The 27,820-nt window shown below is 61.5% G+C and overlaps 2 protein-coding genes and 2 non-coding genes across 7 annotated transcripts in view; all 4 read left to right on the plus strand.

Moving 5' to 3' along the window:
* Window positions 1–8,857, plus strand: part of Prrc2b (proline rich coiled-coil 2B) — a 71,329-nt gene extending 62,472 nt beyond the window's left edge. For 3 of the 4 annotated variants that reach the window (XM_048345199.1, XM_048345206.1, XM_048345216.1), the window contains 7 exons: window positions 416–513; window positions 1,402–1,529; window positions 1,729–1,969; window positions 3,992–4,147; window positions 4,365–4,456; window positions 5,764–5,845; window positions 7,123–8,857. In XM_048345199.1, coding sequence (XP_048201156.1) covers window positions 416–513; window positions 1,402–1,529; window positions 1,729–1,969; window positions 3,992–4,147; window positions 4,365–4,456; window positions 5,764–5,845; window positions 7,123–7,254 — 929 coding nt within the window. In that variant the 3' untranslated portion in view covers window positions 7,255–8,857. The remainder of the gene's footprint in view (window positions 1–415; window positions 514–1,401; window positions 1,530–1,728; window positions 1,970–3,991; window positions 4,148–4,364; window positions 4,457–5,763; window positions 5,846–7,122) is intronic. The other variant, XM_048345225.1, reaches the window with a different exon arrangement.
* LOC125341435 lies at window positions 124–208 on the plus strand. Its single transcript, XR_007208980.1, has one exon. It is a non-coding gene; the product is annotated as a small nucleolar RNA SNORD62 (small nucleolar RNA).
* Window positions 3,312–3,395, plus strand: LOC125341441. Its single transcript, XR_007208981.1, has one exon. It is a non-coding gene; the product is annotated as a small nucleolar RNA SNORD62 (small nucleolar RNA).
* Window positions 8,858–11,555: 2,698 nt separating the features above from the next.
* On the plus strand, window positions 11,556–27,255 carry Pomt1 (protein O-mannosyltransferase 1). Its single transcript, XM_048345235.1, has 20 exons — window positions 11,556–11,631; window positions 11,960–12,106; window positions 13,821–13,927; window positions 14,385–14,435; window positions 15,135–15,281; window positions 16,452–16,563; window positions 17,489–17,554; window positions 17,643–17,736; window positions 17,939–18,094; window positions 19,086–19,216; window positions 19,541–19,636; window positions 19,727–19,819; window positions 21,302–21,398; window positions 22,680–22,772; window positions 23,154–23,274; window positions 23,492–23,589; window positions 23,843–23,956; window positions 25,324–25,450; window positions 25,866–26,043; window positions 26,774–27,255. Exons 2-20 carry the CDS (start codon window positions 11,985–11,987, stop codon window positions 26,946–26,948), a joined length of 2,178 nt encoding a protein of 725 aa, XP_048201192.1. The 5' UTR covers window positions 11,556–11,631; window positions 11,960–11,984; the 3' UTR covers window positions 26,949–27,255.
* Window positions 27,256–27,820: the final 565 nt, after the last annotated feature.

Here is a 27,820-nt window from a genome sequence, read left to right on the forward strand (position 1 = left end):
CTCAGGCTGGGCCACGGCGTTCTGAGCCCCGCTCCTGAAGCGAGAGGCCTGGTCTGGAAGGTGCTTGGGATCAGCCGGGCGGCGTCTGTCCTAGCGTGGGGATTGTGAGGGTCCCGCTGCCGGTCTCCATGATGCAGTTCCAATAGATCCTTCTGACCCTCCACTGTGGACTCAAAGCAGGGAGATGAAGAGGACCGTGACTGAGAGGCCGAGGCAGCCCCAGCCCGGACAGAGCCCTTTGGAGGCCGGGGGTGGCCGGGGAGCAGTGAGGTGGGAGCGATCGATGGCTCACTGCCCGCTCCCCTGCCTTGTCCACCAAATGGTGCACCCCACATGCGTTCTGTCCTCCCAGAGGACTGGCTGTGTTCGCCAGCGGCCAGCCCAGTGACTCGACCTGTCTGGATTCTGTTTCCAGGCAGCCACCTCCCGCCTCTGTACCTGGATGGCCACATGTTTGCAAGTCAGCCCCGGCTGGTTCCCCAGACCATACCTCAGCAGCAGAGTTACCAGCAGGTGAGGGCAGCGAGGCCGGCCACCCAGTCAGGTACAGCACGGGCCCCTGCGTGTGCGGCCCGGCCGCCTCAGAGGAGGAGGAAGGGAGCGCGGGCTCCGGGCCCCGCTTCATTTCCATCCATTAGCTCAGACGGCTCGCTTCGGTGATGCGTGGTCCTGGTGGAGGGGAGGGCCGGGGCCGCCGACACGGCGCAGCAGGAGGATCTCGAGAAGCGAGCAGGGGTTTGGTCAGTCGGTGCTGCAGGGCTGCGCTTGCAGTCTCCCTCTGCACACTGGCGTGGTCCTTCCACGCAGCCCCCCGAGGGCTGACTCTCCCCTCCTGTGGCCGAGCACCGCAGCCGCGGGGTCATCCTAGCGGGGGTCATGCTTTGGCACTGCTCCCCGAGCAGATTGCGCCCAGATTGCATCCACCACGGGGAACGCGACGTGGCCACGCCGGTCTCAGACGCATTCCTCTTCCGTTTTTGGTACCAATATTAGGACTTGATCTCAGGCCCCGCGCTCTCGCTTGACTTTCTTGCACTCCGTCACTGGAGCGTGTACCTCCACTCCCAGCTTTTTTGCTGGCTTAGTTGGCGATAAGACCGTGATCCTTCCGTCTCAGCCTCCCAGCCGCTAGGGTCGCGGGCACGAGCCGCCGCTTGTAGGAAGACGGTTCTTCATAGGATTGGATCGCACTGCACGCGTTCTCCTTAACTCAGCCTTGCTTCTGACGCTCACCTCTGTTGATGATGTGTTGCTAGAATTCATTCTCAGTGTTGTGCAGAGTTCCGGTGTAACTACGCACTGTGCCGCAGGCCTTGCTGCGGTGCAGTGTGCCCTAGGCAGGGCAGGGGTGAGGAAGGGACTCATGGAGGCGCCGTACTCACGCCGGGTTCCCGTTCCCAGGCCGCCGCTGCCCAGCAGATCCCGATCTCTCTCCACACGTCTCTGCAGGCTCAGGCCCAGCTCGGACTGAGGGGCGGGCTGCCCGTGTCGCAGTCCCAGGAGATCTTCAGCTCCCTGCAGCCCTTCAGGTGAGAGCTGGCGGTGCTGCAGCTGCCCCCACTCGCTCCGCTGCGACCTCGTCCCTTTCCAGTCTGCCGCTCGCCTTCCCTCATGCCCTGCCCCTCGGTGCCCTCCACACCAGCAGGAGCGACTTGGTTTGCTCAGCCCTGGGGGTCCTGGCCGCGCTGAGCCCTCTTCCTGACGCTTGCGTCTGCCTGGCTTTTGCAGGTCTCAGGTGTACATGCACCCCAGCCTGTCACCACCCAGCACCATGATTCTCTCTGGAGGCACGGCCCTGAAGCCTCCGTACTCCGCATTCCCAGGCATGCAGCCCTTGGAGATGGTGAAGCCCCAGTCTGGCTCCCCCTACCAGCCCCTGAGTGGGAACCAGGCCCTGGTCTACGAGGGGCAGCTGGGCCAGGCTCCTGGACTGGGCGCCTCCCAGATGCTGGACTCTCAGCTCCCACAGGTCAGATCTGTTGCTCCGTCCTTGAACACGGGGCCCGTTAGTGTGGCCGCCTCTGCCCTGTCATCCCTGGCGTGCCCCGATCTAGCCACACCACTTCCTCCCGAGACACGCTGTGCCCCAGAGGCAGCGCTCCCTACCCTTCCATCCCCTCCTCCAGTGCCCAGTGAGAAGAGCACCACCGGCTCTGCTCAGCTGGGCCGCCCTGGAGTGGGCTTTGCACCTGGGAGCTTGTCCCCAGCCCATCTAGCCCTGGCAATTACCGGTAGCGTCGTTTGGCACAGCCTCAAGTATAGCATCCTAACTCCTGCCCTTTGACCCCTCCCACCTCTTGTAGACCCGCCCCCCTCTTTACCCCTCAGCTGCAGACCTCAGGTCATCTCTCCAAGCCACCGGGCACACGCACAGCTGCGGCCCGGTCAGCCCCGCCCATTTCACTACGGCCTCCTCCCCACGGCCCCACCCCGCCCTGGCCTGTCTCCAGAGACTCTCCTCCCTCCCCGCCCGGTGCTGCGCTGCAGAGTCCTCCCATCACTGGGGAGACCCCCGACCCCCTTCCTCCCATCAGCACACGTGTGCTCTGTGCCACCGTGGTCTTCGGCACGTTGTCCCAGTTTCCTCCTTAGACCCCCGTTCTAGTCTCCTAGGTCCAGTGGTGGACCCGCCCCGGCCCCTCCCTGGGGCCACTTTCTTAGCAATGGCCTCGATCCATCCTTGGGCATCCCGGTGCCCCAGTCCTGCCCTGTCCAAATCACTGTGCCGCTGGGCTTCTCCCCGCCCCTGCCCCCAGCACACACCACCCCCACCTGTTCCCAGCTCCCCTGCCCTCACAGAGGACGCAGTGCCACTAGTTCTCAACTCCCCACCCAACCACCCGCGCTGACCAGTGCCTCAGCAGCCCCGCTTCTGCCTCCCGGGCCTCCCCAGCCCGCCCGTCCACCCACAACAGCCAGGCCGTGGTCTTTCCAAATGCACGCTAGGCAGGCATGGAGCCTCACCCCGGTAATCCTCGCTGCTCCGGAGGCTGCGATCGAGGCTGCAGTATGAGCCCAGCCTGAGCAGCCGAATCTGAGACCCTCATCTCCAACTGACCACAGAGAGGCCAGGAGAGGAGCTGCGGCTCACGTGGTAGAGCACTGGCCCTGAGCACAAAGAGCTCAGGAGCACCACCCAGTCCCTGAATTCAAGCACTAGGACCAGCACCCCCAAGAAACAAGTGCATGTCAGCCCAAGGGACCTCTCCAAAATGGTCTCGTCCATCACTGTTCCCTGTCCCGATCCCCCCCCCCCCCCCCCCGAGCTGCACTTCAAGCATGAAGTGGTGTCCTTCAGCCCTGGCCACACGTCTCAGTGATGCAAAGCCAATAGATCCTTCTGACCCTCCACTGTGGACTCAAGCAGGGAGATGAAGAGGACCGTGACTGAGAGACAAACGTGGCCCAGCTCTGCCCCCTGTCCTGGGACGCCCACTTCCGCCTCCTCCCCCTTCCTGGCCTGGCCCCTGTGGTGGCTGAGGCTCTGGAGCCCGGTTGCTCTGTCCTGGCGGGCTGCAGAGGAGCCCTGTCGCCAGCTGGTCTCGTCAGTGCCCACTGAGGCAAAGCCAGGGCAGAAAAGCACTTTGTGTGCAGCTCTCGTCCTTAGGGGCACCGTGTGGCTGCTAACTCCCAAGAAGCCTGCCTGGCCTAGAGAGGCCTCTAGGCCGCTGCCTGGTGTGCGCCTGCGCGTGTGCGTGTGCGTGCCGGCCAGGCCCAGCCCGTCCTGTGTTCTGGGCACCTATATGGCGTGTCATGCACCGTCCCGTCATTGTCTGGCTTCCCCAGCTCTTGTGCTTTGTTCAGTGAAGGCAGAAAGGCTCAAGAGGCATAGAGGGGCTTTCTTGCACTGTAGAGTTGTGTGCTCTGTGCAGTTGTGCTCGTGGGTGTGTGTGTGTGCATGTATGGGTGTATGTGTGCACGTGTGCGTGCACACTTTCATTCGTTAGCTCTCTCTCCTCTGTTCATTCCTGATGTCTCCGTCTCCTGACAGCTGACGATGCCGCTACCCCGGTATGGCTCTGGGCAACAGCCACTGATCCTGCCACAGTCTATTCAGCTGCCGCCGGGACAAAGCCTCTCTGTCGGGGCTCCTCGGAGGATCCCTCCCCCTGGCTCCCAGCCGCCGGTCCTGAACACCAGCAGAGAGGTAAGGGTTCCCTGATGGCTGCACTCCGGGCAGTGAGGTAGAAAGCACGGGGCACAGGCCGGGTGGAGGCTTGGGGTGGTCCAGGTGGCCGCCCTCAAGTCTGTGCGGCCTTCCCGCGCCACAGAGGCCCCGGCCCACTCTGCCCCGGGTGGGTCACCGAGGGCCAGAAAGGCCCTGTGGCCTTGAGCTGACGCCCGCTGTTTGTCCTTCCCTGTAGTCATCTCAGATGGACCTGAAAGGCTTCCACTTTGCCGACAGTAAACAGAATGTGCCTACAGGAGGCTCTGCGCCTTCACCACAGACCTACAGGTAAAGCCGTGCCCGGGGCTGGGGGCCCGGGAGCAAGGGAGGGGCCCGCGCGTCAGCACCGAGGCGCACGCACGTACGTCGTTAGCCGTGGGGGGGGGGAGCTGGGAACAGAGCCGCCCTTCCCCTGTGGGGGCCTGTGGGGCTTCCGACTTCCTCCACGGCATTTTCTGCCTCCAGTGACCCCCCCGGGTCTCCTGTTGGGTCAGGGTGGAGACGCTGCTCCCCGTGCTGGCACGGGCCTGAGTGTCGTCTTGTTTCAAGTGGGCATCCCTGGCCCCCCCTGCACTTTGCACACGCCCTGCCGCGCCCCGGGTCCCCGCCCACGTGTGGGACCTGGGTCGAGCTGGCACCGGACATTCGGGCAGCCATCGGCCCTCTGTGCACCGGAAAGACCTTCCGTTGTCTTACTCCCTGCGCTATGCAGTAACCGCTGTGTGAAGGGATCCAGAGGTGACTTCAAGCATACAGGAGAGACTGAGGCGGGGCTTGGTGGTCGGACACTTGTATGCTGGCACACTTAAGGCTCTGTGCTCGTACCCTGCACGCATGTGTGTGTGCGTGCGTGCACACGCAGCATACTGGAGCACGTTTACACACAGGTTTAAATGCAAGTTCTGTGCTGCTTGTGTAACCGCGTGGGCGGAGCCTCTGCCCCTGGGGGCGCTGAGAGGTGCTGGGGAACGGGGCCGCTGAGTCAGGCTTGGCGAGAAGGGTTTTCCCCCTAATCAGGAACTCTAGGGCTGTGCCATCTCAAGATGGCCGTGGGCACGTGGTGGCCCCGAGCACAGGGTCCAGGCACCCCCCACCTGGAGCCCGGAGATCTGCCTAGAACTGCACCTTGGTCCACAAAGACATGGGACCCCTGTGGCCCGTTGCTGCCCTACCTCCTACTCCCACATGTGTGCATGCGTGCGTGCGTGCACACACCGGGACTGCAGGAGTGCTCAGCCCTAGTCTAGCTCGGGGTCCGGCTCATAGACCCTTCTGTCTGGGCGCTGCATCGCGTTGCTCCAAATCCTAGGGATGGGCAGTGTCTGCCCATGGCAGGGGCCTTGGCCCCCCGCCCGCCCGCTCGCCCCTCCCAGCTGGTCTCCTGGAAGTGCAGGGTAGACGGTGGCGAGCACCTCCCCCTTTCTGCATTCCCCGCTGTGCCGTGTCTGTTTTTTTCCATCTGCGAGGTTTCTAACTGTCCAGAGCAGGTGCCCCGGCCACAGGGCCCTCCTTCCTTGCACCTCCTGTGAATGCTCGGCTTTGACTCCGTCTCTGGTGACACATGTGTATTCTCACCCTGCCTTTGGTTTTTGCAGGCCTAGCTCTGCTAGCCCCAGTGGGAAGCCCTCTGGATCAGCAGTTAACATGGGCTCTGTGCAGGGACACTACGTCCAACAGGTAGAAGACGGCTTTCCAGACCCTGCGGCCCTGGACACTTAGGCCTGTCTCCCAGCGCCAAAGAAGGGACTGTCCAATTGACGGAGCGCTCCTTTTACAGAGACACGCCCGGCACTTAGGGCTGAGCGGCTAAGTCCCTCCTGGCGAAGGCCTTTTCCTTCTTGATGGGCCTCTGGATCCTTCCTTGTCCTGCAGAGAAGGGAGGATGAGACACCAGGTGCACTAGGCCAGCCGTTTGGGCTGTCGTGGCGCTCTGGGAGACGTGGTTAGGTCTGTGGGTTAGCTCTAGAGGCCGGGTATGTGCTCGTGCTAGCTGTAGTCGTGGTGTGTGGTGTCTGTTGTGTCTGGGCGGGCGGCCGAGGCCCGAGCTCTCCCTCGGGCAGGAGTGGCTCTCGGTATCTTCCCCCACGGGCCTCTTCTCTTCCTCCTCTACAGCACACGCGGGCTGCAGAGCGCAGGTCAGGCCTGCGTCTTAGTGAGCGGTGCTCACACCGTCACCCTCCACTCCCAGTCCTGTGGGATGAGTTTCCAGAGCTTTCTCCAGGGTAGGGGTGGGGTGTCTGGATTCCATCCCTAGAACTGCAAAGCAGCAACCGGGAGGAGGGGAGAAGGGGGCTAGGAGACCGGAGGGAGCTTTCTCCTGGAGTTGAGTGGTTGGACTTGGCTGTCATCAGGGACGTCTTCCGCGGGGCCGGGGGGTGGGGGCGCCACCTACAAGGCCTGTGGAAGTGGAACCTGACTGGGAGTCTGGAGGTCAAACTTGGGTCGTGGGGAAGAGTTATACAGTGGGAGTTGGGGCAAATCTGCCCCGCTTGCCCCCTCCGGGGATAACTGGGTGGTCCCAAGGCTTGCAGGACTGGAGTCTGTGTAGGGGCCTCTGCCTTTGGGGCCCGAGGTGCGCTGGTTTAGAAAAGTTCTTCCCATCAGCCGCGGTACCAGAATCGTTGATGGCTCCCGAAGACCTGCACCTTTCTGCCTCTGCGGATCACTGCGCCCCGAGCCTACAGCAGGGGGCCGGGGGGGCCACGTGGCGGGCTGCCCGCTGGGAAGGCCATCTCGTGTGGTCCCCCGGGGGCTGCGGCCACTGCCTCGTGGTGGGGCGATTGCCTGGCATGTATGTGCAAGGCCCCAGAATTCCGCCCCTGCACTGCCCTCTGACCAAAGCAGACACAGCGTAGATGGGCTTTTCCTCTGCAACTCGGGAGCAGGCAAGGAGTGGGAACTGTGTCTCTGAACGCGTCTCTGCCTCGGCCTCACTTTCTTCTCCCTGTCCAAAGGGAAAACGAGTGGATGAAAGCCCCAGCCTGGGAGCCGTGAAGCTGCAGGAAGCCCCCTCGGCCCCCTCCCAGATGAAGCGCACCGGAGCCATCAAGCCCCGGGCCGTCAAGGTGGAGGAGAGCAAAGCCTGAAGGCGCCTGGTGCCCCTGCCTCCCCCTCGGGGACGCCGCGGCCCGGACCGCTGCCCACCCACCCGGCCTGGCCTGCGAGCTCTCCACTCCACTCCACGTCAGCCAGCGCGCACTGTGGATACACGGCATCGACCTGCTTGCTTTGATTCCAAACACAAGAGCAACGACCCCCCTCCCCCCGTGACTGGAGTCGCCTTCCGTGCCGTGCAGACCCGCCCGCCCGCCCCTCCCCTGGCACGGTGGTTTGGCAGCAGGGTCATTTTAGCCGAAGGCTTTTTGTTTTAAGAAGCAGCTACGGTTTTTACAAAGGGGAAAGGAAAACCAACGCCAGCTACCGTCTGTATAGCTGAACTTTTCTACGTTCCTCGCTCTCCTCTCCCTGTCCCTCGGCGGTCCCAGTGGTCTCCTTTTACCTCTGTCTTGTTTGACACATCGCTGCGAGAGCTTAAGAGATGGCTCTTGAGAATGTGCCCCTGCCCCTGGTGGGTGGACCTTTGGGGTTCCAAGGACGTGATCGGGAGCGCTCTGCTCGTCCGACCGCCGCCTCGGAGGCCGCGCGGTGAGCGGAGCTGTAGGTAGGTGGTGGCTTCGTGGCTGAGGCCCGTGACGCGTTCACACGAGAGTTACACGCTGCTGGCCCGGCTCCTCTGAAGCCCGGGGCCGTGCCGACTGCCAGGCCCGGGAGGTGAATGGTGGGGCCGCTGTATTTCAGGTTGGCTGCGATGGCGCAGCGGACACCGCTAGGCTGCAGAGCTGTGCTGGGCTTTCGGGGCCCACACCTTGCCCCGGAGGCTGTCGGGTCCCCTCTGAATCTCCCGCCTTCTCCCCAGCCCTCGTGCTCACCAGAGGAGCCGTTGACGGGCGCATGGACACCTGTTTGCTCTCTGAACAGAGACAGTGCTCCCTAAGGCAGCTGGCAGGAGGGGCCTCTCTCACTCCTCTTCTCTCTTCCCACAGCAGACCCTGGGAAGCTGGGGTGTGGGGAGCAGGGCTGAGCTGACCAGCAGGCCGGACCCCAGTGGCTTGTCCCCACTGTGAGCAAGACCACGCCTCCGAGGCTTTCTCGGGAAGGACATCCTCTTACAGGGCTGCTGCTTCCAGAACGTTTGCATGGGCCGCGGTGGTTGGGCTTCTGGCTTTTTCATCAGAAATGGGGATAAATCATCTGTAACGCCATCGTTCCGAGGGAAGAGGAGGGGGATTCCAGTTCCTCACAAGCTCTCGGGGGTCCTTGACGAATCTCCCATCTGTGGGAGCTGCTGCCTGCCCCCCACCCCCTGAGATCTGCCATCACGCAGGCGGTCCCCAGGTGCGGGCCGCGAGCTGCGGGATGCAACCCGGGAGGAAGCAGCTGAGGTCTGAGCGAGACCGGGGTGCAGCGCCCCTCAGCACAGAACGCCACTGCTCATTCCTGTCGGCATCTGGCCAGGACAGCCCAGCGGAAAGGCCTTCCTGCTTCTCACTAGCTCCCAGCCCCTCCGCCCTGGCCTCTACCCCACTCCCTGTCGCTTTTTCTTCATCACCGTTGAGTCTTGCCCCGCCCCAAGGGCTGCCCACATGGAGTTTCCAGCCTGTGTCTCCTGTCTGCTTCCTCCTCCCCCCCCCCCCCCCCCCCACCCTCCTCCAGCCATCTCCAGATGAGTCAGGATCAGCCTCGGGCTGACCCACAGGGTCACTGTCACCTCTGCCTGTCCTTGCACACACGCACACACACACACACACGTCACGCTGGCGCATACCATGTGTCAAGGGGAAAACAGTTTCTTGTGACGTTGAGCAGAACAGGCCTGGATGCTGTTACCAATGCAAGATGTGCCCTCAGGTGAGCCTGCCCCTCGTCAGTTGACAGTACTTCAGAGAAATTCAAACAGAAGGTCACCTGTTCTCATTCCTCTCTCCCTGTACTTCCCTTCTTCCCCGCCCCCCCCAAGAAAAAATAAAAACACTAGAATTTATTTATATGTATTGATGTTGTAGGTCTAGGAGAAAACGTAAGTGTTCCACTGCTCTATTTATATATAATGTCGGAATTACTCCGCAGGAAAAGGCCGGGAAATTGCATGTCAAGGTTGGTAAGTTCACCGCCTGTGTGACCTCAGCTTCGGGCGCCTGTTCTCAGATGGGCAGGGCCAGAGGGCGGGCCTTGGGCCTCCGGACATCCCTACCCCTTCCGTGGTCTGACTAAATGTTTTTAGTGCAGAGACATTTTAAGGTGCAATATCTCTTCATGTGATTTTTAGAGCCAAGCTCAAGGTAATAAAAACTTGGGGGTGTTAGTTTGGTTTCAAGCCCTGTCAGCAGACTGCAGGCCGGAGCGGAAGCTTGTGTTGGTGCGCTGGGCCTGCCCTTCCCTGGAGGTGGGTGGAGACGGGTTTGTAATCACCTCTGCTCTGCCTGCTCAAGTCACTGCCCCGTGCTGGCAGCTTGGCGCGGCCATTGACGGCTGGCAGCCAGGGACTTCAGTGGTGTTGGTCCTCCCAGAGCAGCTCAATGAAGATTGGTGTGGGGGCATTGGAGATGTAGCGGCCGCTCACTGAGCTCTGCCTCCAGCTTCGCCTCCTCCTCTGGTTTCTCAACAGTTGCTTCCCGTTTCATTTGCATTATTGTTTTCTAACTTGGAATTCATAGGACACATCTGGTTTGAGGTCCCTGAAGGAGGAAACAAAGGTTTGTGACAGGTGGAGAAAAGGCTGGGGCCACCCCAAGGCCATGGCCATTGACATCCTTAGGATGTGGGGTTAATTTGGTAAAAACAGAAACTGCCCTTCTGTCTTCTGGATCTGCCTTTCAGGTTCTGGCCCATGTGCAGCCGTGGCCGGTGCTTGGCCTGGGAGGCTTGGCCCACTGAGGCTGCATGGCCACGGGCTAAGTCCCGCCCCCGCCCATCCACTGGCTTCCCCTCTGCCTACTACCTGCATGTTGCCTTGCCAATTTTTTTTTTTCCCTTTTAACTTCTTGCAGAGCTAGCCCAGAGTTGGGGTCTGTTGGAACTGGCCTTTGACAACTGTGGATAGTGGAGTGTGTGTGCTGTCCTGTTCTGTGATGAAGGGGGTGGGGGGGGTACCGACGTCCAGGAAGCCAGCCATCCTCAGAATGAGGACGGACCCAAGGGATAGGAGGGGCTCCGCGTTGGTGACCACCACCGTTACCCAGCCATGTTCTCCACCCAGTTTGGTGGCTTCCAGGAGGCCACAGCCCTGTGGGGGGCGGGGGGTGGGGGGGGCTCCCTCTCCCTGGAAAGTGGACCTGTACTTGCGATTTCGGGCCTCATACCTTGTGTAGTAAAAAGGATTTGGGTGGTTTGTTTCTGATGTTTTTGAGGTTCTGTTTCGTTTTTTTTGTTTCTATTTGCTTTTCTTTCGGCCTTCCCTCTCTTTGTCTCTTCATGTAGACCAGGTGTTTGAAAGGGCAGACGATGGCTAAAGGTGTACTGTGCAGCTTGTTGACATGTGATTATAGGAGAAACTGATACCTCGGGTGGGAAATGGAATTGTGGGTTCACCCTTCCCTCCAGTTCAGAACCTGTTGTTTCTCCTTTCAAATATGTGATTGTACTAGCTCTTTCCATATGAAAGAACTCCTCCTTATTTAAATAAAAAAAATTAAAAAATAAGCCTGAACATGCTTTCTCCCGTTGCCTGTCCGTTTCTGGGCCTTTCGATCAGAGAGCCGGCGTGGGCGGGGCGGGGCGCCCGGTGGGGCGGGGCCGGGGGTGGGAGGTGCTGCTCCGGGCCGCGCCTGGGCAGGCCTGGCCCGCACCGCGGTCGGAGCCCGGTGCTCGGGACCCTGCCCGGGCGGCGGGGCCCCGCGCAGGGCCTGCAGGCAGCGAGCGCGCCCCCCGGGCTGAGCTGCGCCCGGAGACCCGCGGCGCCCCGGGGATGGGGGCCGGGGACCTGCGCGCCTCCAACCCGAGCCGCGGCCCAGCACCCTGGTCTTTCTTGGTCCAGCCGGCCACCACCAAGGCGTCACCGCCCTTCGGGCCAATGGGCAGGGCAGCGGGGAGCCCTGGCGTGCGGGGCCTGGGCCTTTCCCACGCTTCAATGCCACCCGACACGGCACGCACGCGCGTCGTTCCTGACGCAGAAATGTACACACTGCGCACGCGCGCCGCTCGTGATGGACCATTATAGACACATTGCGCACGCGCGCCGCTGCCTCCCGCACCATGCGCACGCGCAGCCGCGGAATCGCCTCCTCCCCCGCCCCCGCCGTGCTGCGCACGCGCGCCGTCAGGTCCGGCTGGCACGGCTAGTCGAGAGTGTCGATCGGTGGGCGGTGCGGCGTGCGGATCGCGGAGCGCATCGCCCGCACCCCGCCGCCCTTCCCGGCGGTGCCGGCTCCCCCTGCGCGGGGAAGCGACTCTGCGCGACTCGGAGAGTGAGTGGGGGCCGCCGGGGCCGCCGGGAGGCGGGGGTGCTCCGGGGAGAGCCGGGGGGTGGGCCGGAGCCGGCGCGGCCAGCGGCGGGGACCCGCGGAGCCCGGGGCGGGGAGGCGCGGCCGCCGGAGGAGGGGTGAGCTGCAGGGGCCGAGGCCTCGCCCCGGCCGGGTTCCGGGCTCGCCGCCCTGGAAGGGACCCCTCAGCCCCGTGCGGGAACCTTCCAGTGGGGACCGGGCACGCCCCCCCCCCCCCCCGCGCCTTGAGACCCCTTCTCTATGGCCTCCGGCCGGCCCGCTTCCAGAGGGCAGCTCCCACCTTCTTTTCCAGGGTGCCCTCCTCCTTCCCGCGCGAGATGTTGGGCTGTCTGAAGCGCCCCGTCATGGTGACGGCCGACATCAACCTGAACGTGGTGGTCCTGACAGCCGCCGGGCTGCTGAGCCGGCTGTGGCACCTCACCTACCCCCGGGCTGTGGTGTAAGGGGCACCGGCGGGGTGGGTGGGGGGAGGGGACAAGGACTGTCACAAGTGCTGAAAGGATGAAATTCTGACAGACATTCTAGCGCAGTTTGTCCCCCCCAGGACAGCCCCTGCCCCGTCCATCTGTAGCCGGAAAAACTTGTCAAGTTGGAGGGCAGGTGTTAGCTGACTTAGTAGTGAGTCTTCACTGTAGAGTGTTGCTTTGTTCGTATTGGGAAATGAATGCTTTTAGTGTTCTTTTATGCCTGCCTGCCTGCCTGCCTCCCTCCCTTTCCTTTCCTTCTTTCTTTTGTTGGTCCTGGAGCTTGAACTCAGAGCCTAGGTGGTGTCCCTGAGCTTTTCTGCTCAAGGCTAGCGCTCTACCGCTTTAAGCCACTTACGGCTTTCTAGTGATTAGAGATAAGAGTCTCAGGCTTGACTGCCACGCTGGCTTTGAACTGTGATCCTCAGAGCTCAGCCACCTGAGTAGCTAGGATTAGAGCCACCGCTGGTGCCCGGCTTTGCTTTACTTTTTCTTATGGGAACCAACATCTAAAAGTAGACTAGCAACCTCCTCCACCAATATGTCACATGGCTTCTGTAGGTATCAGCTCAGCACCAAACCCCTCCCCACAGTGGATTCATTCGAAGCAAATGGATTCATTTAACGTATAAGTAATTCAGTATACTTCTGAAAGATTAGGGTTCTTTGTGTGTGTTGGTACTGGGGCTCTAGCTCAGGTTTTTATTTTTTTTGCTCACCGCTGGTTCTTTACCACTTGAGCCATGCCTCCAGTTCAACTTTTTTGCTGGTTAATTAGAGATAATTAATTGGCTTTGAACTGAGATTCTCAGATCTGAGCTTCTTGAATAGCTAGGGTTACAGGTGTGAACCACCAGAGCCTGGCCCAAAATAAGGAATCTTGAGAACAAAAGTCACGTAACCACAGTAGTGCTGTGACAGAGTTCCTCAGTACCATCAGGGGTCCCTGCTGGCTGAAAACCTTGCAGCGAGGTTGCTTCCTTGGCGTCTTCCCCTCACACCTGCAGCTAGTTCTGGGGTCATTAGGTCTGACTCCAGCGGATAACCATAGATGTATGCTGGGGGCTGAGGGTGCGAAGGGGGGAGCCCAGGCCTATGAGGCCCTCAGGAGGCTTTGACCTAAGTCACGTGTACCCCCAAAACTAGGGATAGAGCAGGAGTGGCTCACGCCTGTCGTCCTGGCTACTCAGAAGGCTGAGATCCGAGCATTGCAGTTCAAATCCAGCCCAGGCAGGAAAATCTGTGAGGCTCTTATCTCTAAATAACTACCCCAAAGTAGGAAATGGAGCTGTGGCTCAAGTGGTAGAGCACTGCCTTGAACAAAGTAGCTCAGGGATGACCAGGTACAGAGTTCAAGACACACGCACGCGCGCACACAAAGACCAATAAACCCAGGACTAGAGATGGGATCTCTGGGGGCCAGGCGTCCCGACGGCGGGCGGGGGTCCTCCGTCCTGGCCCTGTGGGCTGGGAGATGACAGCGTGCACACACCTGTGTCTTCATATTTGGAGACAAAAGCTCTGACCCTTGCTCTCCACTCACCCAGCCACTTGAAAGCCATTTCCAGTCAGGCCAGGGATGCGTTGAGCTGGGAGCACTTGCCCAGTGGGGCATGCTGCCCTGGGTTTGATTCCCAGCACGGTACAGACTTATGGTTGACTATAATGTGGTTTGTTTTCTTCTTCCAGTTTTGATGAGGTATATTATGGGGTGTTCATCTCTCTCTACATGAAGCGGACCTTCTTTTTTGACAACAGTGGGCCGCCATTTGGCCACATGCTGCTGGCCTTGGGAGGTGAGACCCGCTAGTAACCATTGGCTTTCAGTTTTGAATGTATTTAAAACTTAACTGAGCTGGTGGCTCACACCTGTAATACTAGCTCCTCAGGAGGCCGAGATCTGAAGATTGCAATTTAAAGCCAGCCCTGGCAAGAAAGTCTTATGAGTCTCTTATCTCTAATCACCAGAAAAATGGAAGTGGAGCTGTGGCTCCACTATCCTTGAGAAAGAAAACTCAAGAGAGGGCTGGGATGTAGCTCAGTGGCAAAGCGCTTGGGTTCGATACCCAGTACCAAAAAGGGAAAAAAAACCCAAAAACCTCAAGAGAGAATGTACAGGACCTGGGTTCATGCCCTAGTCCTGGCACAATAACAGAAAACTTAGCAAAATTTCTCAAGGGCAGAAATCATGTTTTATGCACTTGTCTCTCTGTTGCTTGCCACAGAATCCAGAAGTTAATTTTTCTGTTTTAGGTTACTTAGGAGGATTTGATGGTAATTTTCTATGGAACCGGATCGGAGAAGGTAAGATAATTTGAATTTTCCTTACTGGTGTGCACAGGTAACTAGAGAGTTGGTGACTTTTATAGAGATTAGTAATTGTTAGTATGGGTTCAAGGTATGATAAATTGAAGTCTGATAAAAGTCTTAGTGTTTAGTTACCACAGTTAATCTATTTCTATTTATACTAAAGTAGTATGTGTGTCCTGTTTCCTTTGATGCAGTTACGTTTATAACTAAGTAGTAAACACTAATGTGCTCAGTCCTATTTCCTGTGGTTGGGATACTTCCCCGACCATAAAACTGTCAAATCGCGTAGATGGCTCATGCCTATAATCCTAGCTATTCAAGAGGCTGAGATCTGAGGATGGCAGTTCAAAGCCAGCCCAGGCAAGAAAGTCCATGTGACTGTTACTCCGATGAACCACCAGAGAACCAGAAGTGGAGCTGTGGCTCAAAGTGGTAGAGCACCAGCCTTGAGCGAAAGAGATCAGGGACGGCGCCCAGGCCCAGAGTTCAAGCCCCACAACCCCCACAAAAAAATCCACAAGGAACACAGAGCCGGTGTGGTTCCTTTACCCTGGATTTGCACCGCCAGTGCTCAGCGCCCTTCAGCGTGAGCCCTGCAGAGGGGAAGACGGCGAGCCCCCGCTCCCCTTCCCTTTGCAGAGGGGAAGACGGCGAGCCCCCGCTCCCCAGCTCACTGCGCCCTTCCCTTCGCAGAGTACACCAGCAACGTGCCCGTGTGGTCCCTGCGCCTGCTGCCTGCGCTTGCGGGGGCCCTGTCGGTCCCCATGGCCTACCAGATAGTGTTGGAGCTTGGCTTTTCCCACTGTACCGCCATGGGAGCCGCCCTGCTGGTGCTGATCGGTAAGCGCAGACCCCTCTGCCCTCTGCCCTCGCGGGGACGCCGTCCTCGGTCAGCGTGGGCGGCTTCCCGTCCCCCAGGAAGCATGTCTGGCTCATGCCCACTGACAGAACTGGCTCCCAGCCCCCCCTCCCTTGGCAAAGGCTTGTTGGCCTGCAGTCCCATCGTCCCTTGTGGAGAAGCAGCCGACAAAGGCAGGGACAGAGGTCCCCGCCAGTGCCCTGGGCACGCCCCACCACCAGCACCTCTGCCTCCACCCAAATTAGCTTCAGCCCAGAGCCCCCTCCTTCGGCTGTCCTGGCAGGTTGAAATGGACTCGAGGTTGAGGTTTATGAACAGACAAGATGAATAGAGTTGAGAAGACGGGACGTAAAAAGCCGAGCCCCGGAGGAGGCTGAGGTCTGAGTGTTGCAGCTCAAATCCAGCCTGGGCAGGAAAGGTCGTGAGGCTACAGCTACCAGCAAAAAGCTGGAAGTGGAGCTGTGGCTCAAGTGGTAGAGCAGCAGCAGCCTTAAGCAAGAAAGCCCAGGGACAGTGAGTCTCCAGTGAAGTCTGGGAAAAACACTGATTCTTGCCAGGTGTGGTAGCACACGCCTGTAGTCCTAGCACTGGGGAGACTGAGATAGGAAGACCTCAAAACTAAACACCCATTCGAGCTACACGGAAGAAGTCTGCCTCAGAAATAAAGTATGGAGCTATTGTAGCGGAACCCTTTTGTGCAGCCAGTATACAGTTTTCCTCCTTTTTTGTCTGTCCTGAGGCTTGAGTTCCAGGCCTGGCAAGGTCGGTCCCCGAGCTCTCCTCCTCAAGGCCACAGTGCCACCTCCATATACATAATTGTTAAAACCTGCCATCCGTACCAAGCAGGTAAAGATTTTTTTTCCTTCTCATTATTCTTTAAGCAAGACAATAAGAAAACTATTGGATTTTTTCTTTTTGTCCGAGACTGGGACTCAAACTTGGTATCTGACACTGGCGTATTGACTGGCCCTCTACCACCTGAGCCACGTCTCCACGCCCCAAACAACTTTAAGTAAACTAGAGATGACATGCCCGGGCTACATGCAAGTCCTACAGTGTGTGTTCTGAGAGCCATGAGCTCCCAGGACTTGAGGCTTTCTCAGAGGAAGCTGCTTGCGCCTGCAGCTCATGCGCGCTCCATCTCTTCACAGAGAACGCCCTGATCACACAGGCCCGGCTCATGCTCATGGAGTCTTTGCTAATATTCTTTAACCTGTTGGCTGTATTATCCTACCTGAAGTTCTTCAATTGCCAGAAACACAGGTATGCAAGGGGAGGGGCACAACTTTCCTTATCTAAGTGAAAAAGATTCCCAATGCTTTCTGATCCCTTTTTTACTGATTAATTGGAGATAAGAGCCTCACAGACTTTCCTGTCTGGGCTGGCCTTGAACCGCAATCCTCAGAGCTCAGCCTCCTGAGTGGTTGAGCCACTGGTGCCTGGCTTCTGTTGCTTTTTACCTGGAGGAGTTGCTTGCTAAATGCCTTCTGGCCACTTAACATTTGAGTGGTTGTCTCTCGGTCCATGACTTCATAAACACACCCTCATTTTTATTTTTATTTTTTGCCAGTCCTGGGGCTTGAACTCAGGGCCCGGGCTCTGTCCCTGAGCCTCTCAGTGCTCAAGGCTAGCACTCTGCCACTTGAGCCACAGCACCACTTCCGGCTTTTTCTGTGTATGTGGTGGTGAGGAATGGAACCCGGGGTTCATGCATGCTAGGCGAGCGCTCTACCGCTAAGCCACCTTCCCAGTCCCCACATCCTTGTTTTTCCATGACTTTGTCCCACTGTACATTTTTTCTTAAAAAAGAAGAAATGGGAACCATGCTGGGTGCTGGTGGCTCACACCTATAATCCTAGCTACTCAGGAGGCTGAGATCTGAGGATTGAGGCTCAGAGCCAGCTGGGGCTGGAACATTTGAGACTTTTTATTTCCATTTAACCTCCAGAAAACCAGAAGTGGTGCTTTGGCTCAAGCGGTAGAGCACTAGCTTTGAGCAAAAGAAAATCTCAGGGACGGCGCCCAGGCCCTGAGTTCAAACCCCACAACTAATAAAAAGAAAATTCTAAACGCAGAGGGGCTCTTACCGTGTGGCTCTCGGTCGGGAGGACCGGCCACACAGGTGCTCGGGCGTGTCGAGCCCTGGGCCCCATCCCTCTCTCTGCTCTGTCCTGCCTGTGCATCGCAGCCCCTTCTCGCTGTGCTGGTGGCTCTGGCTGGTGCTGACGGGCGTCGCGTGTTCCTGTGCTGTGGGGTGAGTTGGAGCCTCCCGCCGGGCCGGGCCCTCGCCTCGCGTCGCCTTGGCTCTGCCAGGAAACCTTCCGTCCCCCTTGTGTTTTCAGCGTTAAATACATGGGCGTGTTCACGTACTTCCTGGTGCTCGGCGTGGCCGCCGTCCATGCCTGGCAGCTGATTGGAGACCAGACATTGACAAATGTGGGTGCTGATGCCTTCACCTGGGGGCCAGTTGGCAAAAGCAGTGGGGGGCAGGGGGGACTGTCCAAGGAATAGTGGGTGCAAAGACCCAAACCCTCCAAGGTTCACATGCACCTGTGTGCTCCCTGGCAGGGGAACAGGGTGTCTGGGCTCCCCGGGGGGAGTCCTCGGGGTCTGTGAAGTGACGCCCATCCTCCGGCAGGTCTGTGTCTGCTGTCACCTGCTCGCCAGGGCGGTGGCTCTGGTTGTCATCCCTGTCATCCTGTACTTGCTCTTCTTCTACGTGCACCTCATGCTGCTCTACCGCTCAGGGCCCCACGACCAAATCATGTCCAGCGCCTTCCAAGCCAGCCTGGAGGTGAGGACTGGGACGCCAAGGCTGCTGGCCCCGGGGCTGCTCTCTGCCCAGCACCGTGAGAGGCCTCGGGACAAGGGAGAGCGAGCGGACTTCTGAGCGTGCGCTGCTGTGGCAGTAAAAGAAGGGGCTGGCTCTGCGTCTCAGTCTGAAGTGCAGGAACACAGTTGAAAGTAAAGTCCTGTCCCGTGCTGGGGGCTCACACCCATAATCCTTGCTACGCAGGAGGCTGAGATCTGAGGACCACAGATCAAAGCCAACCCAAGGCAGAAAAGGCTCTTATCTCCACTTAACCAGCATAGAAGCTGGAAGTAGAGGGTTGGCTCAAGCAGTAGAGCACCAGCCCTGAGCAAAAAGGCTAAGAGATAACACCACCCGGGCCCTGAGTTCAAGCCCCAGGAACAGCTCCAAAAAAGTAGGTAAAGTCCTGCAATTCTAAGGGCCTTGTAGACCGACTCAAGCCGCCTTTTACTCCTAGCAGCACACGTATGCAGGGCGGACGTCCCTGCACAGGAAATCTGAGAGCCACGAGGCTCTGATCTCTAGGAGATTGGGAGCCAGCAGGGTATTCGGGCTCAGATTTAGGCACCATTGCTTAAGATCTGTGCACATAATTCTAAACTCTGAACGCGTGTTCCCCAGTCCTGTCAGGTGTACTGGGGGTGGGTGGGCGGGAACGTGGCTGCCAGCAGGCCTGCTCCGGGCTCCGTCAGGGGTCAGGGGTCAGGGGCCAGTTCTGTGTGTTGCCTGGGCTGGCCCGGCTTTCCCACGCCCTGGACACAAGGACTGCTCACCTCTCCTTGTGAGAACTAGAGTGGGATGCGCAGGGAAGGCCGGCTCCCTCAGAAGGAGCCTCTCCCGGGACCGGTCCTGCAGGAGATGGGCTGTGTGACGTGCCGGTTTAGTAGCGGCCCCTAGGGTGGCTGTCATGTCACCCAGGTGGGGTGGGGGCTGGGGCTCGGTGCTCACTGTGGCCCTCTCTTGCCTGTCTTAGGGAGGGCTGGCCCGGATCACACAAGGCCAGCCCCTGGAGGTGGCCTTCGGCTCCCAGGTCACCCTGAGGAACGTCATGGGCAAGCCCTTGCCCTGCTGGCTTCATTCTCACCAGAGCACCTACCCCATGATGTAAGGAAAGTGGCCGGCTCACCCTTGCAGATGAGAAACTCTGCTGGATTGCTTTCTTTTTTCAGTTTAGCTTAGGTGGGCAGCCCTCGCTTTGTGTAAGCGTGAGAACAAAGGCAGCCGAGCCGTGGGGTCCCAGGCCACGAGTTTGGGGTGTCTGGGTGGGAGCGGCGAGGGCGGTGCCTCGGTTTCCCCCAGCTCCCCTCGCTCGCCTATTGAAGTCGCCCTGCACAGGAGTCAGGCGGTTTGCGGGAGGTGGGTGGGGGGGAGGGTAGGGGGGTGTCCCCGGCTGCGCGCCCCACGGACGTGACTGTCAATTCCTCGCAGGTATGAGAATGGTCGGGGCAGCTCCCACCAGCAGCAGGTGACCTGCTACCCCTTCAGGGACGTCAACAACTGGTGGATCGTGAAGGACCCTGCGCGGTGAGTGCGGGCCCGGCGGCGCGGCCCGGCCCTCGACCCCGGCCTCCTCGCGGAGAGCTGCTGCCGTCCGACCGCACCGCCTCTCCCCAGGCACCCGCTGGTGGTGAGCAACCCTCCACGGCCCGTGCGGCACGGGGACATCGTGCAGCTGGTCCACGGCATGACCACCCGCTTCCTCAACACGTGAGTGCCAGGTCTGCTCGAGCGGGACCGGTCCCTGGGCCAGGGCGCCGGCAGCCAGTGCGCGCGTGCGCGGCGGCTGAGGCCGGGCGGTGCGCGTGCGCCGCGGCTGAGGCCGGACTGTGCGCGTGCGCGGCGGCTGTGGCCGGGCTGTGCGCGTGCGCGGAGGCTATGGCCGGGCGGTGCGCGTGCGCGGAGGCTGTGGCCGGGCTGTGGCCAGGCGGTGCGCATGCGCGGAGGCTGTAGCTGGGGGCCGGATGCTCCAGAAGAAACAGGGCCTCACCAGTGCCAGTAAGACCTAGCGCGTTCCAGAATCCGAACCAAGGCGCTTTTTCAGACCGACAGGCCGGCGAGGTGCTTTCTACCTAGAACGGGACGCGGGTGGGCTTCCACAGAGGGGACCTGCCCAATGTCAGCGAACCGAACCCAGGACATGGTCCCGGTGGGGAAGGGCTGGAAGGCCCGGGCCCTCGTCCTGCCTTCGCTGCCCACTGCGTTGGCCACGCCGCTCGGGCCTTCGGGAAGGCTTTCCTCAAGCCTCCCCACTCCGCCGCGCTCCTGCTCCCAGGCCCCCACGGGGGCGCATGTCCGGACCCGGCTTCCCCACTGGTGCCCTCCACCTGTGCCGGCCGCTCAGCCCCCTCTGGCCTGGCTCTCCCCGAGGCCTGCCCGTCCATCCACGCATGCTCCGTAGGAAATCCGTTGTCCCCACCTTCAGAGGGATCTGAGCTAGGCTGGCTGGCTGACTCCTCCTCCCCGTCCTCCTCTTCTTCCTCTCCTCCTCCCCACCCTCCTCCTCACTCAGTCCATGTCCACAGCCTTGGTTCTAGCCTCCCATCCCCACCTCACTCCCAACATGCCCGGGTCCCAGGTGGTCACTGGAGGTTGTGCGGGTGGCTGGCATTGGTGCCTACAGTGCTCGCTCTGCCCTCGCTGACCCCCATGCGGGTGTCCTGTCCACAGTGCGGGCTGCTTTCTGAGGGCCGAGTCTGCGCGCTGCTGCCCTCCAGCTCCTGATGGTCGAGTGTCAACCCATGGAAGGCAGCCTGCCTCCCCACGCCCAGGCAGCTTCTCTCACCCCATAGGGCAGGGTGATGTAGGGTGGGGTTCCCAGATCAAGAAAACTCTCAGCCTGTGGCGGCCAGGCCTTCCTCTGGGCTGTGACCCCACCAGCCCCTTCCCTCACTTGCTACTGAGGAGTGGGGCTCCCCCTCTTAAAAACAGCAGGCCTATGGGGCTGGGGATATGGCCTAGTGGCAAGAGTGCCTGCCTCGTATACACGAGGCCCTAGGTTCGATTCCCCAGCACCACATATACAGAAAAAACGGCCAGAAGCGGCGCTGTGGCTCAAGTGGCAGAGTGCTAGCCTTGAGCGGGAAGAAGCCAGGGACAGTGCTCAGGCCCTGAGTCCAAGGCCCAGGACTGGCCAAAAAAAAAAAACAAAACAGCAGGCCTCGGAGGGACTCGGTCCACTCTGGTTTCCAGGCACGACGTGGCGGCCCCGCTGAGCCCCCACTCGCAGGAGATTTCCTGCTACATGGACTACAACGTCTCCATGCCCGCCCAGAACCTCTGGAGGCTGGTGAGTTCTGTGGGGGCGCCGTGTTGGATGCCAGCCCATGCCGGGGGGTACGGCTGGTGGCGAGTGAACATTCCAGACCAGCACGCCCTGCCCACAGTCAGGGTGAAATGATTGAGCAGCTTGCAGCCCTGCGGAGCGTGGGAATCCCGTGTCATGGGGCGGGGGGGGGGGGGGGGGCGGCGGTTGAGTCTACTGAGAGGCTCTACCTGCTGAAGGGGCCCAGCTGCTGACTGAGACCCAGCCCTCCCAGGTGGGGCGTGAGCTCCAGAGGCCCTGCTGCCCAAGGGTAGTGCCTGTTGGCCAGTCCTCGCCTGGGCATCGGCAAGGCGCCCTTGTCTTGGTGATCTGAGCCTTCAGCGCTTGGCTTTCCCAGCAGGGCCTTGAGGGACCAGGCCTGCTGAAAAAGTCAGTGCCGGAAGTGATCCGTGGGTGTCCCAGGACCTGAGCGCCAAACAGCTCAGCGGGCTGGCCGGTCACTTCTGGGGCAAAGGTCAGCTCCCTGCCAGCTTCCGATTGGCCCCTGCCTCTTTGTATTTGCGGTTTCTTTGTCTAGGTTTGGGGTTTTGGTGCTGGTGATGGGCCTTACAGCCTCAAGCTCTCAGTTTTTTCATTCAAGGCTGGTGCTCTACTCCTTGAGCCACGGCTCCACGCCCCACTTGATTTCCTTTTTTATTTTTTTGGTGGTTAATTGGAGAGTCTCAGGGACTTTCTTGCCCAGGCTGGCTTCAAACTGCAGTCCTCAGATCTCATCCTCCTGAGTAGCTAGGATTATAGGCATGAGCCCCTGGCACCCAGCTTTAGTTTTATATTTAAGGGGGAAAAATCAATACAGTGGTAAGCAAGATCCCGGGCAGTGGGGTGCTCGGTACCGGGGTTTGAACCCGGGGCCTCACATTCACTAACCAGGTGCTCTGCCCGTGAGCCTCGCCCAGCCCTGCTCTGCCCCGGCTGCTGTTGAGCGAGGGTCCCACGTCCTGCTGGGGCCCGGCCTCAGCACGCTTTCTCCTTCAGCTGGGATGACAGGCGTGCAGCTCCCCCCCAGCTCTGCTCCTTTGAGATGGACGCTCACAGACTTGCTCTGCCTGGGCTGGCCTCCCCTGCCGTCCTCCAACCCCGGCCGTGGTTCACGCTAGGATTACAGATGTGAGCCACAGGAGCCTGGCTGTGTTTAGGGGCTTTTTTTGTGCGCGGTGCTGGGGGTCAGACCCAAGGCCTCGTGCATGCCGGGCGAGCCCTTCCACTCCTGATCCGCCCACCTGCCCACAAGATCTGCCTTGGCAGGACATTGTGAACAGAGAGTCCGACAGCGACGTGTGGAAAACCATCCTGTCAGAGGTGCGCTTCGTGCACGTGAACACGTCGGCCATCTTGAAGGTAACCTGCGCGACGCAGAGAAGCCGCTACCCAGCAGGGCACCTCGCTAATGAAAGTCACCCCGCTTCACTTGCCATGGAAGCGGGGGCAAGGGTGTGTGACTTGTAAGATGAAAACCCCTTAAGGGGGGGCTGGCGGCTCATACCTGTAATCCCAGCTACTTGGGAATCAGTTCCAAGCCAGCCTAGGCCGGAAAGTCTGTGAGCCAGAAGTGGAGCTGTGGCTCAAGTTGCAGAGCTCAGGGACAGTGCACAGGCCATGAGTTCAAGCCCCAGGACTGGCATTTAAAAGGGCAACGCCCCTGAGCAGGGGAGATGGGAAGATCTGCTCCTGACACAAGCCGACCTGGAGCCCACGGTGTCGCCCCCTTGCCTTTGCCAGCTGAGCGGGGCTCACCTCCCCGACTGGGGGTTTCGGCAGCTGGAGGTCGTGGGGGAGAAGCTGTCCCGAGGCCACCACGAAAGCATGGTGTGGACGGTGGAGGAGCACCGGTATGGCAAGAGTGAGTCTGCCCCGTCCCCTGCCACGTGGCGACAGCGGAGTGCCGACCTGCGGGAAGCGGTGCCCGGGAGCTCGCGGGCTGACGGCCGAAGGGGCAGATGCGGGGGGCAGCGTGGGGCAGGGGGGACCGAGGGGTGCGTGCCCCGCGGCGGGCTGCCGGGCGGACCACGTGGGGAGCCCGCCTTTGCCTGGCTCAGGCGCCCGCGGTGTCCATGCAGGTCAGGACCAGCACGAGAGGGAGCTGGAGCTGCACTCCCCGACCCGCGTGGACATCAGCCGCAACCTCAGCTTCATGGCGCGCTTCTCCGAGCTGCAGGTGCCCCGGGGGAGGGGCTGCTCCCGGGCGGCTGGGCTCTGCGGACCTCGGCTCGCCCGGGTACAGGTTCAGGGGCATGCGCAGTCGGCGCCGCCGGCCGGGGACCTAGTCCCGCATCGCGAGACCTCGGCCCCGCTGAGCAGCCGAGGGCCCCGGCCCCCCGCCGCGCTCGCCCGCCTGCCTGGCCGCGCCCGTGCGCGCGTCTGCGCGTGCGCCTGGCGTGCGCGGCAGCCCTGCGTGTGCTCTGTTCCAGTGGAGGATGCTGACCCTGCGGGCCGACGACGCGGAGCACAAGTACAGCTCCACCCCCCTCGAGTGGGTCACCCTGGACACCAACATCGCCTACTGGCTGCACCCCAGGACCACTGTGAGTGCGACACGCCCGACCCTGCGTCCCCCCCGCGGCCGTGCTCCCGTCCTGGCAGCGGCCCGGGGCCCCCCTCCCAGACCCCGGGCGGCTCCGGGCAACCCCGAGGCGCGCCCCTCACGCCGGCCCGGGAAGCAGCCCAGGCTCCCCGCCGAGGCTGCTGAGCCGCCGTGACGTGTCACGCGCTCACCGAACGAGCGGGGGACACGGGTCACCCTCCTCCTCACTCGGGGAGCCGCGCGCCCGCTGCGGAGTCAAAGCGCAGGCCCAGAGCTGGGGATGAGGAGGCTCTAACATAGCTTTGTCATTAAAAACGCACGTGGAGCGGACGCTGGGGGCCGGCCCTGGAGCCCAGCACGCAAGGCCAGGGAGCAGGGTCTCCAGCTTGAGGCCAGCCCGGGCTGCAGAGCAAGACCGTGGCTTTAAAAAACCAAAGGAGAAAAAGAGAAGGAACGCGCCATTGCCGCGCGGCTCCCGCCTCTAACTCCAGCCAGTCGGGATGCGGGATCGGGAGACTTGCGTCAAGGGAGCCTGGGGGAGGGTTAGCGAAGCCCCCTCTGGCAGTGCCTGTGCGCGCCTCAGCCTGGCGGAGGCGTGGGGGGGAGGCGGCAGTCCAGCCTGGCCCTGACAGGCCCGAGACCCTAACCCAGAAATAACGCACTGCGGTGGGGCTGGGCACGCGGCTTAGTGGCGGAGCGCTCGCCTAGCACCCATGAAGCCCTGGGTTCCATTCCTCGGCACCACAGAAACAGGAAAGAAAGAAAAAGCCAGCAGTGGCGCTGTGGCTCAAGTGGCAGAGTGCTAGCCTGGAGCAAAAAGAAGCCAGGGACAGTGCTCAGGCCCTGAGTTCAAGGCCCCAGGACGGGGGAAACAAAAAGAAAAGCAAAGGCCTGGGGTGCATTTCAAGTGGCAGAGCACACCTCCCTACCAAGCAGGAGGCCAAGAATTTACAAAGTTAAGAATGCCAGCAGGGCGGGCACCGGTGGCTCACACTCCTAGCTACTCAAGACACTGAGAGCTAAGGACTGTGGTTCAAAGCCATCCTGGGCGAGAAGGTCCTGTTAGGGAAGTCCTCCAGTTAACCAGCAAAACGCCAAAAGCAAAGTGGGAGCGCACCATCCTTGAGTCACAAGCCACGCATGAGCACAAAGCCCTGTGTTGGAGCCCAGTACTGGCACAGAGCGCGCGAGTGAGCGAGGGCGCTTTCCTAGAGTGGTGACAGTGGGCACCAGCGCCCTGGGGTTGGGGGGTCAGGCAAGGGGAGGGCGGGGTGCGCCTGCGTGGTCGCAAGCGCAGTGTCCTTCAGGGTGGCCGCTCCTCTGCGCTCAGGGCGCCGGGCGCCGGGCTGACCCTCCTCGTGCCCCCAGGCTCAGATCCACCTGCTGGGGAACATCGTGATCTGGGCCTCGGCCAGCCTGGCCACGGCGGCCTACGCCCTGCTGCTCCTCTGGTACCTGCTCCGGCGGCGAAGGCACGTCTGCGACCTCCCTGAGGGTGAGTGGCGCACAGGTGCCCCCCCAGCCCCGAGAGACCCGGGCTGCCAGGGAGAAGGTGGTCCCCACACGGGCACAGGGCAGTCGCGTGCCCAGGGCCCCTCCTGCCCAGAGCCCGAGCCGCGTGCAGAGCGGGGCTGCCTGAGCCGTGCCCCCCGCAGGTGCCCGTGGGCACGCTGGCCAGGGCCCGCACTGAGCCGTGCCCCCCGCGGGTGCCCGTGGGCACGCTGGCCAGGGCCCGCACTGAGCCGTGCCCCCCGCGGGTGCCCGTGGGCACGCTGGCCAGGGCCCGCACTGAGCCGTGCCCCCCGCGGGTGCCCATGGGCACGCTGGCCAGGGCCTGCACTGAGCCGTGCCCCCCGCAGGTGCCCGTGGGCACGCTGGCCAGGGCCCGCACTGAGCCGTGCCCCCCGCAGGTGCCTGGCACCGCTGGGTGCTGGCCGGAGCCCTGTGCGCTGGCGGCTGGGCACTCAACTACCTGCCCTTCTTCCTCATGGACAAGACGCTCTTCCTCTACCACTACCTGCCTGCGCTCACCTTCCAGATCCTTCTGCTCCCACTCGTCCTGCAGCACGTCAGCGACCACCTCTGCAGGTGCAGGGCCCGGGGTCAGAGGTCACTCAGGTCAGGGGGCAGTAGGGCCGGGGTCACAGAGGCCACGTCATGTGGCAGGGTGACAGTCACAGGAGACACAGACGAGGCGCCCTGGCCATTCAGAGCAGGCGTGGGGAGGGCGAAACCAGAGGCAGGAAAATGTGGGCATTGGAGAGTAACGGGCGTACTGCCTGCTCCCAGGGGCCCGCGCTGAGCCCTGTGGCCCCGGCCTTAGAAGGGCCCGGAGGCGGTGGCCCCGGCCGGGCGTCTGGCGTGTGTGCCAAGTTGTGATGAGTTGGCGCCGGTGCAGCCAGGCAGGGAAGGCCCACCAGCCGTGGCGGGCGTCTAGACCACAGCCAGGCGCGGGGCCGGGGCGGGCGTCTAGACCACAGCCAGGCGCGGGGCCGGGGCGGGCGTCTAGACCACAGCCAGGCGCGGGGCCGGGGCGGGCGTCTAGACCACAGCCAGGCGCGGGGCCGGGGCGGGCGTCTAGACCACAGCCAGGCGCGGGGCGGTGGCTCACGCCACGATCCTAGCTGCTGGGCGCATCGTGCAGAGGATGGCGGTTCAAGGCCTGGAGCTGCCGTCTCGAGAATAACTCGCGCGAGTCCTGGAGCGGCAGCAGCCCCAGCACCAGGGGGAAGCTCAGGGCCGGGTAGGGGTGCCGTGGCGGGCGGAGGCGAGCCCGGCGCCCCCTTCACCCCGCCACGCCCTGCGCCGCCGCCCGCAGGTCTCCGCTGCAGAGGAGCCTCCTGAGGGCCCTGGTGGTGGCCTGGTTCTCCTCGGCGTGCCACGTGTCCCGCGCGCTGCGCCCGCTGACCTACGGCGACCAGGCGCTCTCGCCGGACGAGCTCCGGGCCCTGCGCTGGAAGGACAGCTGGGACATCCTGATTCGCAAGTTCTAGAACCGCGCGGGCGGCCGAGGGGCCCCGGCTGGGACCCTGGGAGGGGACTCGCTCTGGAACGGCACCTGGCCCGGCCGAGCTCCCTTTCTGCAAACGCTGAGGAGTGCGCCCCTCCGTCCCCGCCCTCGGGAAGGTTAAGGGTCCGTGTGTGCCAGGGGCGGCCTCTGTGTGATCCCACAGACCCGCTCGCCCCACCGTGCTGCGGTGTCCACTCCCCCCCGCCCCCCATCCAGAGTTCACCCCTGTGCACGCGGTGGAGCCCTGCACCGCCTCCTTGTGTAAATAAAGAAGGACACACTGGCAGTTTTCTCGTGGGTGTTTATAGGCTGAAGCTCAGTACAATCATTACAGTGAGCCGGGCGTCAGTGGCTCCCGCCTGTCATCCCAGCTACTCAGGAGGCTGAGATCTGAGGATCACAGTTCAAAGCCAGCCCGGACAGGAAAGTCCATGAGACTCATCTCTGATTAGCCACCGGAAAACCAGTTGTGCTGTGGCTCAGTGCTAGCCTTGAGCCTATGCGCTCCGGGACAGCGCCCAGGCCCAGAGCTTAAGCAAGGAGCCGTGTGTGACCAGAGGCAAGGGCCTTGGCCGCTTGGGAGGGAAAACAAATTGCTGGTGAGGCCGCGGGCTCCGGTGTGGCACGCGGAGACCGGCTGGCTTGGGGCTGCCGTGTTCCCGGGGCTGGGGGCGGCCGGGCCCCCCATCAGCCGTGCTGGAGATGGTTCTGGCCCTGTACAACTGCAGACCCTGCTCCAGCCGGCGCAAACCCGGGGTCCGCATGTGCTTCTGCTGCTTAGCAGTGCTGGTGGACCCCTGCCACGCTGGGGGGGGGGGGGGGGGCGGGGAAGGGGCCCATCCAAGGCTCAGGCCA

This window comes from Perognathus longimembris, chromosome 1 (genome assembly GCF_023159225.1).
Source record: "Perognathus longimembris pacificus isolate PPM17 chromosome 1, ASM2315922v1, whole genome shotgun sequence".
Taxonomy (NCBI): Eukaryota; Metazoa; Chordata; class Mammalia; order Rodentia; family Heteromyidae; genus Perognathus; species Perognathus longimembris.

Bases quoted from the DNA above. Each gene is read 5' to 3' on its own strand.
- Pomt1 (XM_048345235.1), top strand. From the start codon at position 11,985: ATGTTGGGCTGTCTGAAGCGCCCCGTCATGGTGACGGCCGACATCAAC. The intron at 17,555-17,642 runs GTGAGTTGGAGC...TTGTGTTTTCAG, and splicing joins GCGTGTTCCTGTGCTGTGGG to CGTTAAATACATGGGCGTGT. The intron at 23,275-23,491 runs GTGAGTCTGCCC...GTGTCCATGCAG, and splicing joins GGAGCACCGGTATGGCAAGA to GTCAGGACCAGCACGAGAGG.